At 41.6% G+C, this 16,665-nt stretch overlaps 1 protein-coding gene across 1 annotated transcript in view; it reads right to left on the minus strand.

Moving 5' to 3' along the window:
* ZDHHC13 (zinc finger DHHC-type palmitoyltransferase 13) overlaps nt 1–16,665 on the minus strand; it is a 3,021,844-nt gene that overhangs the window by 2,768,283 nt on the left and 236,896 nt on the right. Inside the window, exon 2 of the mRNA XM_044082531.1 lies at nt 5,197–5,363. Coding sequence (XP_043938466.1) covers nt 5,197–5,363 — 167 coding nt within the window. The remainder of the gene's footprint in view (nt 1–5,196; nt 5,364–16,665) is intronic.

Consider the following 16,665-nt stretch of genomic DNA (forward strand, 5'->3'; position numbering starts at 1 on the left):
GAGTCTGTTTCTGATGCACAATATTGCCCTTCCACTCTTGATATAGCACAGTCTGGCTGTAGTACTGCATGCATCATTGGTACTCTTTATGTATAATCTGTCCCATAGTTGTGAGCCAGCATGCCTGTTAGCCAATACCACACCATACTTACAATACAGAAACATACCTTCTACCTGTTACAGAAAAAAGCTGCATCAGTCTCAACTTCATAACCCACAACAATTCTAGAATGCTGTTAGATCCTTATCAGCCACAGTATCTTAACATTACAGCACATACAACCACAGACCATTCAAGAAATAAAGCACAATGTAACTAACCTACCACAAAATAGTCACTTGACATTCAGCTCTCTTCCTATGCCTGCATCTATGAAAACATTCCACAAATTCTTTCACACCACTACGTTCACTTCAAAACCAATACTAAAAAGATATTAATGATGAGGTTAGCAAACATCTTTCTAACTAAAAGTCTCACTTTTACACAATACACCCTCTCCTACTTAATTTAAGAAGAAATTAACTAGCTGCATCCTCTGACTTGTAAGTTAACTTCTTGTTATGAACTAACCCTATTAAAAAAGAACTTAAGAAAACTACTATAATTCTACTGCTAAAAATTGCATCTGAAGACTAGAGTCTAATAGTGAACCTAGACCACAGATAAGCAACATGGCTCCAGACCTAGATACAGTACATCAGCTGCCATTTTTATGCTAAGTAATGCCATCTACGAAGAAGGTAAACTTAAAGGCATTATGTTCATAGACCTTAAAAGAGCTTTTAAATATGTTCAGCTACCTACTTAACTGAATAAAGTACTTGAAACTTCAATAAGATATCTTTATTCCTCCCGCAGGGAGGTTTGAGTCTCCTAGATCTGCTAGATAAAGTGACTATATCTGGAGTAATCATTTCTACTCAAGAACCCTGTAGTTGCATCACTCTGTGTCCTCTCTATATTTATTTAATAAATCACAGCTTCAAAAGCCGTGTTCCCATAATCTTCCTTCTTGGCTTGAATACGTCCAGGAATAAGGACTAAATTCTGGACAAATTTGTGTGATTCTACTGTGCATATACACATTTCCACAAAAAATCCAATACCTTCTGGCCTCGGTGGCCACTTTTTTTTTTTTTTTTTGCCAAAGAATCCTTTTTCATTGGAAGATTATAATCATCTTCATTGTCACTTACTGGCCTTGACAGATGTGGTTTCCCTTTGTCTGGCCTCATTTGGTACCCCCTCCCTGGGTGTTGGATCCTGATCCAAACCTTCTATCTCATCCATATGGAATGTCTGACCCGAACATTCAGGCCCTCAAGTTAACTGTTTGGAACATTCAGGCCCTCAAGTTAACTGCTTGGTGTCTCCAGTTCCTATGAACGGTAGTTGGTCTGGGCTTTCTTCCCCTGTAGTCCATATTCTTACTTCTTCACAAACGGCATCTTCCAGAAAAATTACAAGAGTAAGTGGAAGAAATTTTCCACTTGAGTCTTCTATAGGACTCAGGATCGCAGCCCCTTCTCCCAGCTGTCTTAGACTTTCTAGCATCTATGTTTCATAATAGGGCCAGTTATTCTAAAATCAAGGTCCAGTTATCAGCTATTTCACATTTTCATGTTGGGGGGAATCATTCAACCTTTCTCTTAGATTATCCACAGCTTTCCTGAGGGGTGCCTTTCTTGGACCTCCCCTTACGGATCCTGCTCCTCCTTGGGATATGGCCATTTTGCTTCAGGCCTTAACCTAACCACCCTCTGAACCTGCTGCCAAGGTGAACATCAAATTCTTAACTTGGAAACCACTTCTGTTTGGTGGCAATAACTTCAGTTAGGAGAGTATTGGAGCTGCAGGCCTTGTCCTAAAAGCTGCCTCATTTAAAACATAAACCTCCATCTAACAATGCTTGTACAACATCAACTCCAAAGACAAGCGTTAGGCGGATTCTAAAATAGATTGCTTTTATTATATAGAATGGCAAGCGCATTCGACATAAGTCTTTTTCAAGCCAACAAACAGTTTTACAACAGGAAGACACATGCTTTATATTCACATCAATTGTGATGTCATTTCCTATTAAAAATCTTAAAGTCATACTCTCTCAGCAGAAGTTAATCTAAATCAACTATGTATGTGCTTTGAATGCAGTTACCATATTTAACAGTCGTGCACGTTTTAAACATTATCAGGACTATTTGTGAGCAGCTTTGGTTGCACATTTGAGCTTGGAGCTGAACAGCTGGAACTGTATCTTGAAAATTTCTCTCTTATAACTTCGCTTGATAAGCAAGGTGTGCTTATTGTTGGTCGTTTAAGCTGAACAGCGTGAAATTTCGAACTTTGACACTAACAATATACTACAGGTACTGTGTGTATGCAAACTGACATTTGCATCTTTTGTATCTTTGTGCTGTCTGCATAAGTGGCCCTTCCCAGCCATTTTGTTAGTTATTTTTCTAAAGCTAAGCTGGGCTAAGGAGTTTCAAAAGTATCTTTAGCTAGATGGTTACCGGACTGCATCTCTCATGCTTATAAAGAAAAAGGCCTGACATTGCCTAAAAAAGTCAAAGTTCATTCAACTAGATTTGTTCCAACTTCCTCTAACTTATTTTCCATCATGTCCTGGGTCTTTGGCTAATGAAGTTCGCAGATGACTGCAAACTAGGAGCCATAATCAAAACTCCTAACGATATGGACATCCTACAAAAGGGCCTCACCGAGACAGATGCCTGGTGTCAAAGCCATGGCGCCAAACTCAGTGCCAAAAAGTGCATTGTAATCCTCTTTGGTAAAAACTCTGTACCCATGAACTACAACATAGGCAGTAGTATACTTAACACCGAAAGTGTGATAACACACCTTGGGACACAGGTGGACAGTAGTCTCTCCTTTGATAATCACATCGCCACAGTAGTCAGGAAATCCTTCTACGTGGCACACCTCATCACAAAAGGTTTCTCATCCAGAACAAAAGATGTCATTGTTCCCTTCTACTCATCACTTATTAGACCCATTATAGAGTACACCGCCCCTTTTTGTATGTACCTCACAAGACATCAACAACTGGAAAGGCCACAGAAATACCTCACAAAGAGGATTACTGGCCTCAAACAGATGCCCTACGCAGACCGTCTCAAAAACTCCAGCTTTACTCTGTCGGATATCACCTACTCAGAGGTGATCTCTGCCTAACATACAAAGTTAGGTCAAACCCAGAGCTGTTGGACATGCACCACTTGAAGTCCCAATCCCTCCGAGCTACACACTCTAGGGACCTAAACCTTGTCACCACAATAAACAGTGCACATGCCGGAAAGATAGATTCCTGTCCCAGAGACTTCCCATACTCTGGAATAAACTACCTATCTATATCAAACAAAGCTCCTCATTAGTACTCTTCAAGAAAAATCTTGATGAATGGATGGGAAATAGGGAAATTCACTCTGGGGATCACCTCTGTGGCTCTGCTCGACAGTGGTGCAGGAAAATAATTTTCTTGGGTGGCAAAAGCCAGGGTACCTTTTTGGCTGGGCTTGTATAGGCCCCAGGGCAGATAGCCTAGTACCTACCTATGAGACTCTGGAGTCTGAAACAAATATCTTATTTTCCTTTGAGGCAAACGGGAACATGAGTCTGTCCATAGAAAACACCTGGATATCCATTATGGTTTGAGCCATACTTTTCTTGAATGTCTTTTCTTTAAGCTTTTATACGTGGAACAGTGCTTGCCTTTAGCCACTGATCTTGCAACAACATCTTTATACCATCTCCTGACATCCTCTAATCACTAAGAAAAGACCTGCATTTTAGCCTTGTCGTCGGTGAATGAGCCTCTGGTAAAATAGTTCCAGCCAAAAGGAAGAACCTGCTTGGATTCTCCATGACTAACACTATACTGATAAGAGATCTTCATAGATAGCTACAAATACTATTACTATAGGACAAATGGTCATCTCTACCGTGGAGGTTGGTTTGGGGTTAGTACAAATGTGAGAGATATACATGGTTTAAGACTTTCCTCTCTTCCTGCATACTGTAAATGTAAATTGGGTCAATTATGCTACAAATGGCCAAAAGGATACGAAAATATTTTCTAAATCCTTGCTAAAAATCCATATTTGATGACACATTCCAGGAGCTGTCAGATACTTTCTAGGATCTTGGCTAAAATCCATACATTTGGGATTAACGTGAAGTTGCTGATTATAGTAGATTCAGATACTTTACTTCAGGGAATATTAAAATGTTTTAATAAGAGTGTGACAATAACACAGTCAGAATTACATGACTCAGGGATTACCAATAATGGCAGGAGCCAGAGAAAACACAATGACCCTGAACATTACTATTCTTCAATAAGATTACCTGCAAACTTGGGACAACAAATGCACATACCCTTCTGGTCTAGGTCCCACTTTGCTGTAATAAGACACATACATATAACCTTCATGCCAAGTCTCAGTAACTCTCATGATAATGGGGTCTCTGCAAATCCATTTCTTAGACAGTACAAGGTTACTACCAAAGCTGCTGGATTTCACAGGAGATCCTCACTCATTTTCAGTGCCTATCTTGTCAGACACACCAGTACCTTGTTGAAGCTACTTCAGCAGTAAACAATGAACTTGGATTCAGCTTGACATTACCAGGCTTAATTTTTAAAGCATTAGAAAACAACTCAGCAGTATTCAAGGTACAAATTACAAACGCAAATAAATAAACAAGCACGCAAATACATACATAATACTCAACAGATAATAACTACTACTCCAAGTGTGTCCCAGTAGATAAACATTGTCTTCCAAAATTGATTTAGATTTTGGTTGAAAGGCTGCATTCTTTAGCAATTATGTAAAATCAGGCCAGCCACATGAATAACAAGGGGTCTGGTAAGTACAGGAAGAAACAAGCTGATTTAGATTTTGGTTGAAAGGCTGCATTCTTTAGCAATTATGTAAAATCAGGCCAGCCACATGAATAACAAGGGGTCTGGTAAGTACAGGAAGAAACAAGCTGGATCTTCAGATAAAAGACAACTAAGTAATTAACTCACTTGCAGTATATTAATGTTATTTTTATTGAAATAAGAATAAAACTCATTTCACACCATAGTAACTATTCTCCTGAATATTAAATATCCGTTTCAATGTTTTGATGAAACAGCTTACAACTAACAAGCTCTCACTTACTGTGTCGCTTTAACAATGTCCCAAGTACTGTAGTCTTCCATTAATGGGTTATTTTCTTCCTGCCCTAGAGACCCTTTATCGAGATGAGGAAGTACTGCAAGGTGCGATGTTGCTTGAGAATCAGGCTGTCTGTGTGCGTTATGCTCAGGAAGACCATGATAACGACACTGGAGATAATAAAATGGGGGGGGGGTCAGTAGAAAGCATTAAATCTATAATCTAAATATACAAACAAACTTCTTAGCACATACTAAAGAAAAAGATATACATTAAAACTCCAAAAATGCCTTGATATTTTGTTATATTAATGCATGATGATCACTCATTTTGTAATACGTTATACAACAAAAAAATCTGTCATGGGGCCATGCATATTGATGAGATCTTCTACAGCTTTGCTTTCTGTCTCCCAAAAACTATTTCAAGTCTCATTTATATGGCATGCTAGATGAGTGCTCCCCAGCCAACCAATTTAGATAAATTATCAATACCGTGAAACACAGGCATCTTACATAGCCTCTGCAACTTGATTGGTTCATAGGTTCATAGCAGATTACTAGGTTAACAGCTCAAGAGCCCTTACAAGCCTATCCAGTTTTACTTAAAGCTATGTACTTACCATAACTAGGCATCTGTGTTGTGCACTTTCATTCTTGAACGTATGAGCTCGGATCTGACCCACGGATCCGACTCGGCCCCATATTCCAGACTTTTGATCTAGTTTTCAAGCTCCTCCCTCTACCCATAATGCCCCACTCCATCCCCATTACCTCAGGTCGAGTTTATTGCTATACATCCCTACAGATACACAGAGGCAGGTATAGCTTCACAGAAAAGGCAGCGCTCAAACCCAAACCTGTAGGTTCCTAGTACAGTCCAATAGGTCTCTCCCAAAAAAAATGGATGGGGAATGGATAGGGTGAGAAGTTGAGAGAGAATGAAAATGAACAACACAGATGCCAAGTTATGGTAAGTACAGAACTTTTAAATCTGATGTTGTCCATTTAATTCTTCAATATATGAGAAGACAGAGTCCCCAGTTACATTGATCTTGGGTGGCGCTCATGGGAGGATATTCCAGAGTATCACCGAACCAAAAACAGCTCTGTTTCTAAAAATAAAACACAATTTGTAATGAGTAACAAATGCATGAGCAATAGACCATGTAGCTGCAGCAGAAATACTGTCAACAGATGTTCTTGACAAAAAAGCAGATGATGTAGCCATGGATCCGGTTGAAAGAGCATTGGAGGTTTAGATAATGTCATGCCTTTCTGAGAATAAATCCAAGAAATACAGTCAATTATCCATTTGGGTAGAGTGACTTAGACTGGACAACCCAGTCTTTTTGGTGAAAAGGAAACAGAGCTGATCTGATTTTCTAATGTGTTTTGCCCTGTCAAGATGAAAACATAGTTGTCTGTGTACATCAAGGAGACGTAGCATATATTCTCTTTTATTCGAAAAATTTGGAAAGAAAACTGGTAAGTGAATAGATTGGTTAATGTTATTTTTAGAAGCCACATTAGGTAAAAAGGAAGGGTTAGTTCATACGGAAATCCTATCCTTATGAAAAATGATGTAAGGAGTTTTTGAAGAAAGACGCTGGAGTTCAGACATTCTGTTTGCCGAAGTAATGGCCACTAAGAAGGCTTCTTTCCATGACAGGAATTTCAAATCAGATTTAGTTGAAGGTTCAAAAGGTTTCTGTCTTAGACCTTGTAGCACAACTGTCAGATACCAATGTGGTGAGGAATCCTTTATCACAGGCCTTAGAAGAAAAATACCTTTCAGGAAGGCTTTGCATAATTTAGATGAAGCCAGAGAAAAAAGGTCTGTTCCCTGTGTGAAAATTAGAAATTGCTGCCAGTTGAAGTTTAATTGTAGAGAAACTTGTTCATTTTTTAAAAAGAGTGGCCAAAAACTGAAGAATTGGAGAAAAAGGGCAGAGAATGGGCTTTAAATAAATAAACTGACCCTAAATGACAATCTTTTCCATTTGCTTTTGTATACTTTCTTGGTAGATTCTTTTTGAGAAGCTGAAATAATGTCACATACAGGGGAAAGCAGCCTGGGCTGTCTAACCATTACTGGAAGTGGAGAAACCATGTGGTTAGTTTGAGGCCCTGTATGTTGGGATGTTGGATCTCTGATGGATAAGACAGGAGATCCAGAACTGGCTCTAGAATCCATGGAGGGTAAGGAAGGGGAAAGTACAGTTGTGTACACTTACCATAAATGTAGATGTTCGAGTATATTCACTGTTGCAGTCATTACATTTGGGTAATCTGCTGGCAGGTTGCCCTCAGTCGGCCTGAATAGCAATGTCTTGGGTCCTGCATCAGTTGCCGTCTCCTCTTCCATGACGTCAGGTCATCAGGGATATAAAACATGCAGCCGACACAATTTTATTCAGTTTTTCTTGCCCCAGATGTCAGGTGCCCCCAAATGGGGAGCAAATATATATATGTAAATAAACAGTAATATATGAAAATGCACTTTTAGCAACATAACCTTTACCTTCATCTAAAAGCAGATCCACCACAAAGGCTTTAGAGTACAGTGAAGGTAAGAGAAGTTACAGAAAAGGGGGATGGCGGGTGGGTAACCCGGACTGCAACAGTGAATACACCCGAACATCTACATTTATGGTAGGTACACAACTGTACTATGTGTATACTGTAACAGTGAATACACCCGAACATCTACATTTATGGTAGGTACACAACTGTACTATGTGTATACTGTAACAGTGAATACACCCGAACATCTACATTTATGGTAGGTACACAACTGTACTATGTGTATACTGTAACAGTGAATACACCCGAACATCTACATTTATGGTAGGTACACAACTGTACTATGTGTATACTGTAACAGTGAATACACCCGAACATCTACATTTATGGTAGGTACACAACTGTACTATGTGTATACTGTAACAGTGAATACACCGAACATCTACATTTATGGTAGGTACACAACTGTACTATGTGTATACTGTAACAGTGAATACACCAACATCTACATTTATGGTAGGTACACAACTGTACTATGTGTATACTGTAACAGTGAATACACCCGAACATCTACATTTATGGTAGGTACACAACTGTACTATGTGTATACTGTAACAGTGAATACACCCGAACATCTACATTTATGGTAGGTACACAACTGTACTATGTGTATACTGTAACAGTGAATACACCCGAACATCTACATTTATGGTAAGTGTACACAACTGTACTATGTTCTTCGTGTTTCACTGTTGCAGTCATTACATTTGGGTAGAATCCCAAAGCTATGGTTGGGAGGATGGAACTAAATAGCATTAGGAGCGGCTATAAGGCCCTGCAGAACTGAACTGCAGTGGCAAAGCCTGTCCTGGATTTGGAGAAGAGAGGCAAATGAAGATGCTCTGTAAAAGTATGAACAGAGCTCCAAGTAGCAGCTTTGAGAATGTCTTTGGTTGGAACTTCTCTGAGAAAGGCTGCTGAGGTAGAGGCAGCCCTGGTGGAACGTGACCCGATTCCCTTGGGTACAGGTTTACCATGGTGTAAGTAGCAGAAACAACTGCAGAGGCTTATCCACTTAGAAATAGTCTGCTTTGATATAGCCTTCCCCTCTGATCCTGAAGCAAATGTCACCAGTAGTTGCTCTGACTTTCTTAGAGATTTGGTCCTGTTTAAGTAGAATCTTAGTTGTCTGTGTATGTCCAATGAGTGCAGAATCTGCTCCCCCTTGTTCTGCGGATTTGGGTAAAATGTTGGAAAGTGAATAGTTTGGTTAAGAGCCACACTTAGGCATAAAGGAAGGATTGGTCCTGAGGGACACCCTGTCCGGGTAAAAGGTAATAAAAGGCTCCACAGCTATGAGAGCCTGTAGTTCTGGAAACCCTTCTTGCTGAAGTGATTGCCAAAAGGAAAGCTGTTTGCCAAGATAAATTTTTTATATCCACAGTAGCTGCTGGTTCAAAAGGAGGCACAAAAATTTGGGATAGGCTTATAAATGCCTTAGGGCAGATAGCCTAGTATAAACCCATGAACCCATAAGTTATTATAGACATCACAGAACAACAATTAGCTATACCAATATGTATGTGTCTGAACTGTCTTCTTTAAAATGTGTTTCTTTAAATGTAAATGGCCTCAAAAGCAGCAATAAGAGAAGTAGTTTAAGTATTTAAAAATGCATAACACACAATTTTTTTTAATAAGAAAAGTACAGTTTTGTACCTACCATAAATGTAGATGTCCGATAGGTATGCATCTGCAGTCCTTACATATGGGTTTGTCCTGCCTCAGGCAGCCCTTCGGTCAGCAGGATTCCAAAGTCTGGGTCCGGCGTCGGCTGATGTCACCCTTTCCCCGACATCAGAGTGCCTGGGGAATAAAAGCATCAGCCGACGCCATCTTCCTCAGTTTTTCTTGCCCCAGATGCCAGGTGCCCTCTAAGGAAGGCTAAATTTGGAGAGATGCAAAAAATTCCAAACATGCACAGTAATATAAAACAAATACACCATAATAGATAACCCCAGCTAGCTATAAGAGGGATAAGTACCCAAGAAATATCACAGAGGGGAAGGAGGGAGGAAAACTTGACTGCAGATGCATACCTATCGGACATCTACATTTATGGTAGGTACAAAACTGTACTATGTCCTTCAAGGATGCATCTGCAGTCCTTACATATGGGTAGAATACCATAGCCAAGCAGGGGGTGGTAGGATCTAAGAAAAGGATGGTGTAGCTAAAATGCCCTGCAGGACTGCCGTAGCAAAGCCTGCTCTGGATCTGGAATATAAGGGTAAGTTGTAATGCTTGGAAAATGTATGCACGGAGCTCCATGTAGCAGCTTCTAAAATGTCCTTGGTAGCCACCCCTCTTAAGAAGGCTGTGGAGGTGGCTGTGGCTCTGGTGGAATGAGGTCTAATGTTAGCTGGCACAGTTTTGCCATGAAAAGAGTAACAGAATCGAATGCAATTCCCTATCCATTTTGAAATTGCATATGCTACAAACAGCTGGTCAGTTTTTCTGTAAGCCTTAGTTCTGTCCAAGTAGTAGCGCAACGGTCTGTGAATGTCCAGGGTATGCAGAAGTTTCTCCCCTTTGTTTTGTGGATTTGGAAAGAAGGTAGGCAGGTGAATAACTTGGTTCAATGAGACCCTGGATACCACCTTTGGCATGAATGAAGGATTGGTTCTCAATGAGACTCTGTCCTGATGAAAAATAAGGAATGGTGGAACTGCCATGAGGGCCTGCAATTCAGATACTCTTCTTGCTGAGGTTATGGCCAGAAGGAAGGCAGTCTTCCAAGACAGGAACTGTAGTTCTGAAGATGCTGCTGGTTCAAAGGGAGGTAGAGTTAATTTTTCCAACATGAAGTTAAGGTCACAAGTTGGCACTGGTGGTTTCCTTGGAGGATTGATGTTTTTAATTCCTCTTAGAAACCTGCTGAAATTGCTGAAGCATGAATTTTTATGGAATAGTAAGAAAGTCCACTGTGGAGCATTTCTGCTAAGTATTCCAGGATATGTGCAATGTTCATCACTGTCGCATCTAGGCCCTTTGTGGTGCTCCAAGTGCGAAATCTTTTCCATTTTGCTGAATATGCCTTTCTTGTGGAAGGCCGGCGAGCTTCCATGATGATATCCTTCACTCTCTTGGATAGCTTATCCTGGCGAGGAGTCAAGGTATTCTCCAGGCTGCCAGCTGCAAGGTTTTCAGGCTGGAGTGCAGAGTTTTGTAATTGTGCTGTGTCAGAAGAAGTGGCCATTGTGGTAGAGGCCACGGTTTCGTGCGTGACATGCTCCTTAACAGTGGGTACCAGTGCTGTCTTGGCCAGTCCGGAGCTATCAGAATCACTTCTGGCTGCTCTGTCCTGATCTTCAGTAAGACCTTGGTCATTAATGGAAGCGGTGGGAATGCACACACTGTTAAGAGTATTCCAGCTGAAAGAGAGGGCGTCCACTTTCCATGCTTGTGGGTGGTATGTCCTTGAGCAGAATTTCTTCAGCTCATGGTTGTGGTGGGAGGCAAAAAGATCTATGTCCGGCCTCCCCCATGATTGTGTTATCTGAAGGAAGATGTCTGGGTGCAGCATCCATTCGTGTGGATCCATGATATTTCTGCTTAGGCTGTCTGTCAGTATGTCTTTTCCTGGCACAAACTGGGATTGCAGCTCTATATTGAGCTTCAGGGAAAGTTCCCAAAGATTCATTGCCAGCCTGCAAAGAGGGTAGGAATGGGTACCTCCTTGCTTGTTTATGTACCACATAACTGTGGTATTGTCTGTCCTTATTAGCAGGTGGCCTTGATGCAGAAAGTGTTTGAAGGCCTAGACTGCATGTATCACTGCCAGCATTTCCTTTTGGTTTATGTGCATGCGCAATTCTTTCTGTGACCATAGTCCTTGAATGCATCTGCCTTCCATGTGTGCTCCCCATCCATGGTCCAAAGCATCCGTTGTAATGGTTTGGCTGGTTATTGGTTTGGTGAAGGGTAGACCCCTGTTTGACTGGCTTGCTTGAGCCCACCACAGGAATTCCTTTTGTAGGGATGGGATAAGTGGTATCAAAGCTTCTAGGCTCTGACTGTGCTGAGACCATAAACTCCTTAGGTACCATTGTAGTTTCCTCATATGCAGCCTTGCTTGTGGAATCAGAAGAATGCAAGATGCCATGTAACCCAGGGCCTGCAGGATTTTCCTTGCAGTCAGCTGAGTTTGTTTTGACAGATTTTCGAAATAATCCGGTAGTTGTCTTTGTTTTTCTTCTGTGAGAAAAGCCATTTGGGTGGTTGTATCTAGTTTCGCACCCAGAAAAGTTATTCTTTGGGATGGAACAAGTCTTGATTTGTGAATGTTGACTGTGTATCCCAAGGCCTGCAGTAGGCAGATGGCATAGTTCAAGTGTTTTACCAAAGTTTGTTGGCTGTCCACTTGTATAAGGCAGTCGTCCAGATATGGGTATATTTGAATCCCCTGAAGTCTGCAGTGTGCAATTACTGATGCCAGGCATTTTGTGAATACTCTGGGCACAGTAGATAAGCCAAAGGGCAATGCTGAGAATTGATAATGCTCTGAACCTGCAAGAAATCCGAGGTGTCTTCTGCAACTTTGCCTGATAGGGACATGCAGGTATGCCTCCTTGAGGTCCAGAGTTACCAGCCAAGACCCCTTGCCCAGCATGGGAAGGAGTTGCTGTAGGGTCAGCATTTTGAATTTTGGCACAATGAGATAAGTATTCAGTGCGGACAAGTCGAGAATAGGCCTCCATTGTTTTTCTTTTCTTGGGACAAGGAATAATCTGGAATAAAATCCTTGGCCTTGTTCTGTGAGAGGAACCTTTTCTATAGCTTTCATTTGTAATAGGTTGGAAATTTGTTTTAAAGCCTCTGCCCTTTGATTCAGTGGCAGGATTGGCATGCCTTTTCTTTTTGGTAATGTATGAAAATGGAACCTGTATCCTTTGTCTATTATTTGCAGGGTCCATTTGTCCCTTGTAATACTGTGCCAATTTTTTGAGAATAAAGATAGCTTTCCACCCAAAGGTGCTTCCAATTGAGCCCTGGTTGGCGGGGTCAAGGTAAAGTCATTGAGTCTGTCCTTGTGCAGCAGTTGTAGGTCCTACACCACCTCTCTGGTTAGGAGGCTGCCATTGACGTCCTCTGTAGGAGCCTCTAGCTTGCCCTCTACCTCTGGCACGCCTGTTCTTGCCTCTCTGAAATCTCTCTGTGTCTGGAAAGGACCAATTCTTAGAAGGCCAATTTCTGCTGAATCTTGGTGGTTAGACCTGGAGAAAATCTTTGACTGTTTGTACAGATTTAGCCTTTTCCTCAAATTTCTTTAAGACCTCCTGAGCAGTGGAGCCAAATAACTTCTGCTTTTCCAGTGGCGCATCCAGAAGCTTTGCTTTAACATGATCTGGCAGAGTTTGTTCCTTCAGCCAAGCATGCCTACGTATGACTGCACCTGTCATTGCTGACCTACATGAAGCTTCCAATGCATCATAACCACACTGCAAGAAATGGTTGCTAACCTGTTGGGAGTTATGTACCAGATCCTGAAGTGACTTGCGATCTAGGGGTTCAGGTGAAGACAGTTTTTTATGCAATTCATCTAACAAATACTCTTGGTACTGTATCATATGGAATTGACAATTTAATGCCCTCATAGAAAGAGTGGAAGAAGTATACACTTTTTTACCCCATCTCTCTAAAGCCCTGAACTCCCTTTCAGAGGGGAGTGGATTTTTAGTAGTGGCAGTTGCAACCCCTTTAGGGCCCTGGGAAATGGTTTCTGGGTCAGCAGAGTGGGCCTTGTAAAGGAAATGATGCGAGTCCAGGACTCTGTAGTACCTATCGGGTTTGACAGGAGCCGGAGGAAGGGAGTCAGGGGAAATACTAGACTCAGAGTACACATCATCAATGACATTCAAAACAGGAGGAATAGCCAAAGGTCTATGCTGAGGTAAATGCAAAAAAGTCCTTAATCTCTTCCTAGAATCAGAGAATTCCTGGCCCTGCCATTTGAAATGCTCTCTCATGGAGTGAAGGGTCTCCCCAAAGGACAGCTCTTCAGGAGGGGAAGCCGAGGGAATAGATTCCTCTGCATCAGAATCCTCATAGGCCGTAAAGGCCTCCTCCTGGTAGTCTGATAGAGCAGAGCCATCTGAGGCCTCATCAGAGGACTGGGGATCAGTGGGCTCAACCCTGGGCCTTTTGTCTAGAGGAGGTTGAGAGCCCCTGTCCGGGTGTGGCTGAGAGCCCCTAATTAAGGAAATAAGGTCCTCAGCTAAACTTAAAATCTGTGAACCTGAAGTGGATCCCTGAGGAATAACCCTGGGAGGCAGAGATTTTGGCTGTTTAGCAGCTTTAGCCCTTGTGAATGCCTTAATGGACATGGATGCAGGAGGCCTGGATGCAGGAGGCCTGGCTGCTCCACGTGCTGGAGTAGCTTTGTCTAGGGAAATGGTGTCGGAAGTTTCCAGAGCACCGGTTTCAGAGGAAAATTCTATTACCGACTCAGAAGAGGCCTCCGGGGCCGAGGTTGTCGGTTGTGCGGTTTCGACGGTCGGAAGTACCAAGGACTCTGTTTCAGCCGAGACCGAGACAGAGACACTCGCGGTAGGCCTAGGGGTGGTTTCAGCCGAAACCACGGTCCGCGTGTCGGTCCTTGTCCTTCCGTTTTTTGGTTAAATGAGAAGTCGGAGTCTCCGACGGCATATTATAACAGAAACTAGCCCCAAAAAACTCCTCTGCAAACTCCGCCCGACGCCTAACAGTGCGTCGATTGAAGGAGGCACAGGCATTACAGGCCAAGACGTTGTGGTCTGGGCCTAGGCAGGGGAGGCAGTAAGAATGGAAATCCTTATGAGGTATTTGCTTCCCACAAGTTAAGCAATTATTAACTTTAAGCGTTTGATCTGACATCGGCTGAGGCAAGAAAGAGTCCCCAATGGGGTACTTAGCTTTTGAAGTCTTCGGTAGCTGAAGTTACAGGAGCTGGCCAACCGGCACTTGCGAACTGCTTCTGCTTCGGGCACCATGTGGCAAGAAAGACTGGGGAAAATGGCGTCGGCTGATGCTTTTATACCCTAGGCGCTCTGACGTCGGGGAAAGGGCGACATCAGCCGACGCCGGACCCAGACTTTGGGATCCGGCCGACCGAAGGGCTGCCTGAGGCAGGACAACCCATATGTAAGGACTGCAGATGCATCCTTGAAGGACATCTCCTGTATTGCAAGATGATATTAGCAGATTAAATATAAAGGAATATACAGCGGTAGGCAGTTCTTAGACTTCAATAACAACGACAACGTTTCTGATGTAATCTAAAGGGACTCAAGGAAAGCATATTTATAATGCAAAGTCTCAACTTGATTTTATAACAAGAGAAAACACTGTGATAAAGACTTATTCAAACTGCTAGAAAAGACAGACAAAATAAAGTTAAAAATACAAAGAGAAAAGGGCCTATTATTAGAAATGAAAATAAAATGCAGTGTTTCAGAAGATCCTCCAGCATAAAGTTTTTATTAGTTTAAAAAAGCCAAATTATATTCTTACTCTCCAAATTTTAAAAGCTTGCATAAGTTAACTCTTTTATGCAAAATGACACCAAGAACTAAACACAACAGTATATCTATTCCTAGTTGTAATACACAATATAATAATGTGGAAGAAATTCCAGACTATTAAAAAAATAACACCATAAGAAAATTAAAAATGTGTCAATTACATTTTCATTTTCTTCACTACTCTTCTGTGTTTTAAACAGGAATACACAAATACAATTTTTTCACAGTAAATCATGGACTGAAACTAAATGCCAAAACATGCATTATCATATCCTTTGGGAAGTTATCTACCCTGGGGAAATGCCACATTGACAATATGCCCTTAAAAGTTGACTCAGTTGTTCAGGATTTGGGAACTTATGTGGACACTGACCTAACTTTCGACCAGCATATCTCTATTATCATAACACAGTCCTTGTATACCACACAGCTTATAAACAAGGAGATTGTGTCTAGATGTAGGGATGTCAGAGATCAGAGCAATAAGTACCACCTTCAATAAATCAGCCTGATGAGTTGGTTCAAAGAGAAATGCAGTTAACTTCTCCAGCAACAAGGTATGATCCTACGAAGAACCACCTGTTTTCTAGGAGGCCTTATATGTAAAACCCCTTCCTAAAACTGTTTTACCAAAAACAGAGAGGAACGGGGGGGATCCATGGGCAGACATGCTGAAAGGAATGCAAGATGAACCTTGACAGGGGAATAAGAAAGGTCAGATAATAGTAACAGACAGATATTTCAGAAGTATGGGAACATAATCCGTGATAGGGTCATGGTAGAAAACCTTTTCCACTTGCCAGTTTACGATTTCCTATTAGCAGGCACACACAGATATTTCACAACTATGGGTACATAATCCCTGATAGGGTCATGGTAGAAAACCTTTTCCACTTGCCAATGTATGATTTCCTAGTAGCATTGCCAATGTATGATTTCCTAGTAGCATAGTAGCAGTGCCAATGTACGATTTCCTAGTAGCATTGCCAATGTACAATTTCCTAGTAGCATTGCCAATGTATAATTTCCTAGTAGCATTGCCAATGTATAATTTCCTAGTTGCATGCCAATGTACAATTTCCTAGTTGCATGCCAATGTACAATTTCCTAGGAGCATTGCCAATGTACAATTTCCTAGGAGCATTGCCAATGTACGATTTCCTAGGAGCATTGCCAATGTAGGATTTCCTAGTAGCATGCAAATGTACGATTTCCTAGTAGCACTGCCAATGTAAGATTTCCGAGTAGCACTGCCAATGTATGACTTCCTAGTAGCACTGCCAATGTATGACTTCCTAGTAGCATTGCCAATGTACGATTTCCTAGTAGCATTGCCAATGTATGATTTCCTAGTAGCGTTGCCAATGTACGATCTCCTAGTAGCA

The sequence above is a fragment of the Protopterus annectens genome, chromosome 9.part0 (genome assembly GCF_019279795.1).
Source record: "Protopterus annectens isolate FY-2018-M chromosome 9.part0, PAN1.0, whole genome shotgun sequence".
Taxonomy (NCBI): domain Eukaryota; kingdom Metazoa; phylum Chordata; order Ceratodontiformes; family Protopteridae; genus Protopterus; species Protopterus annectens.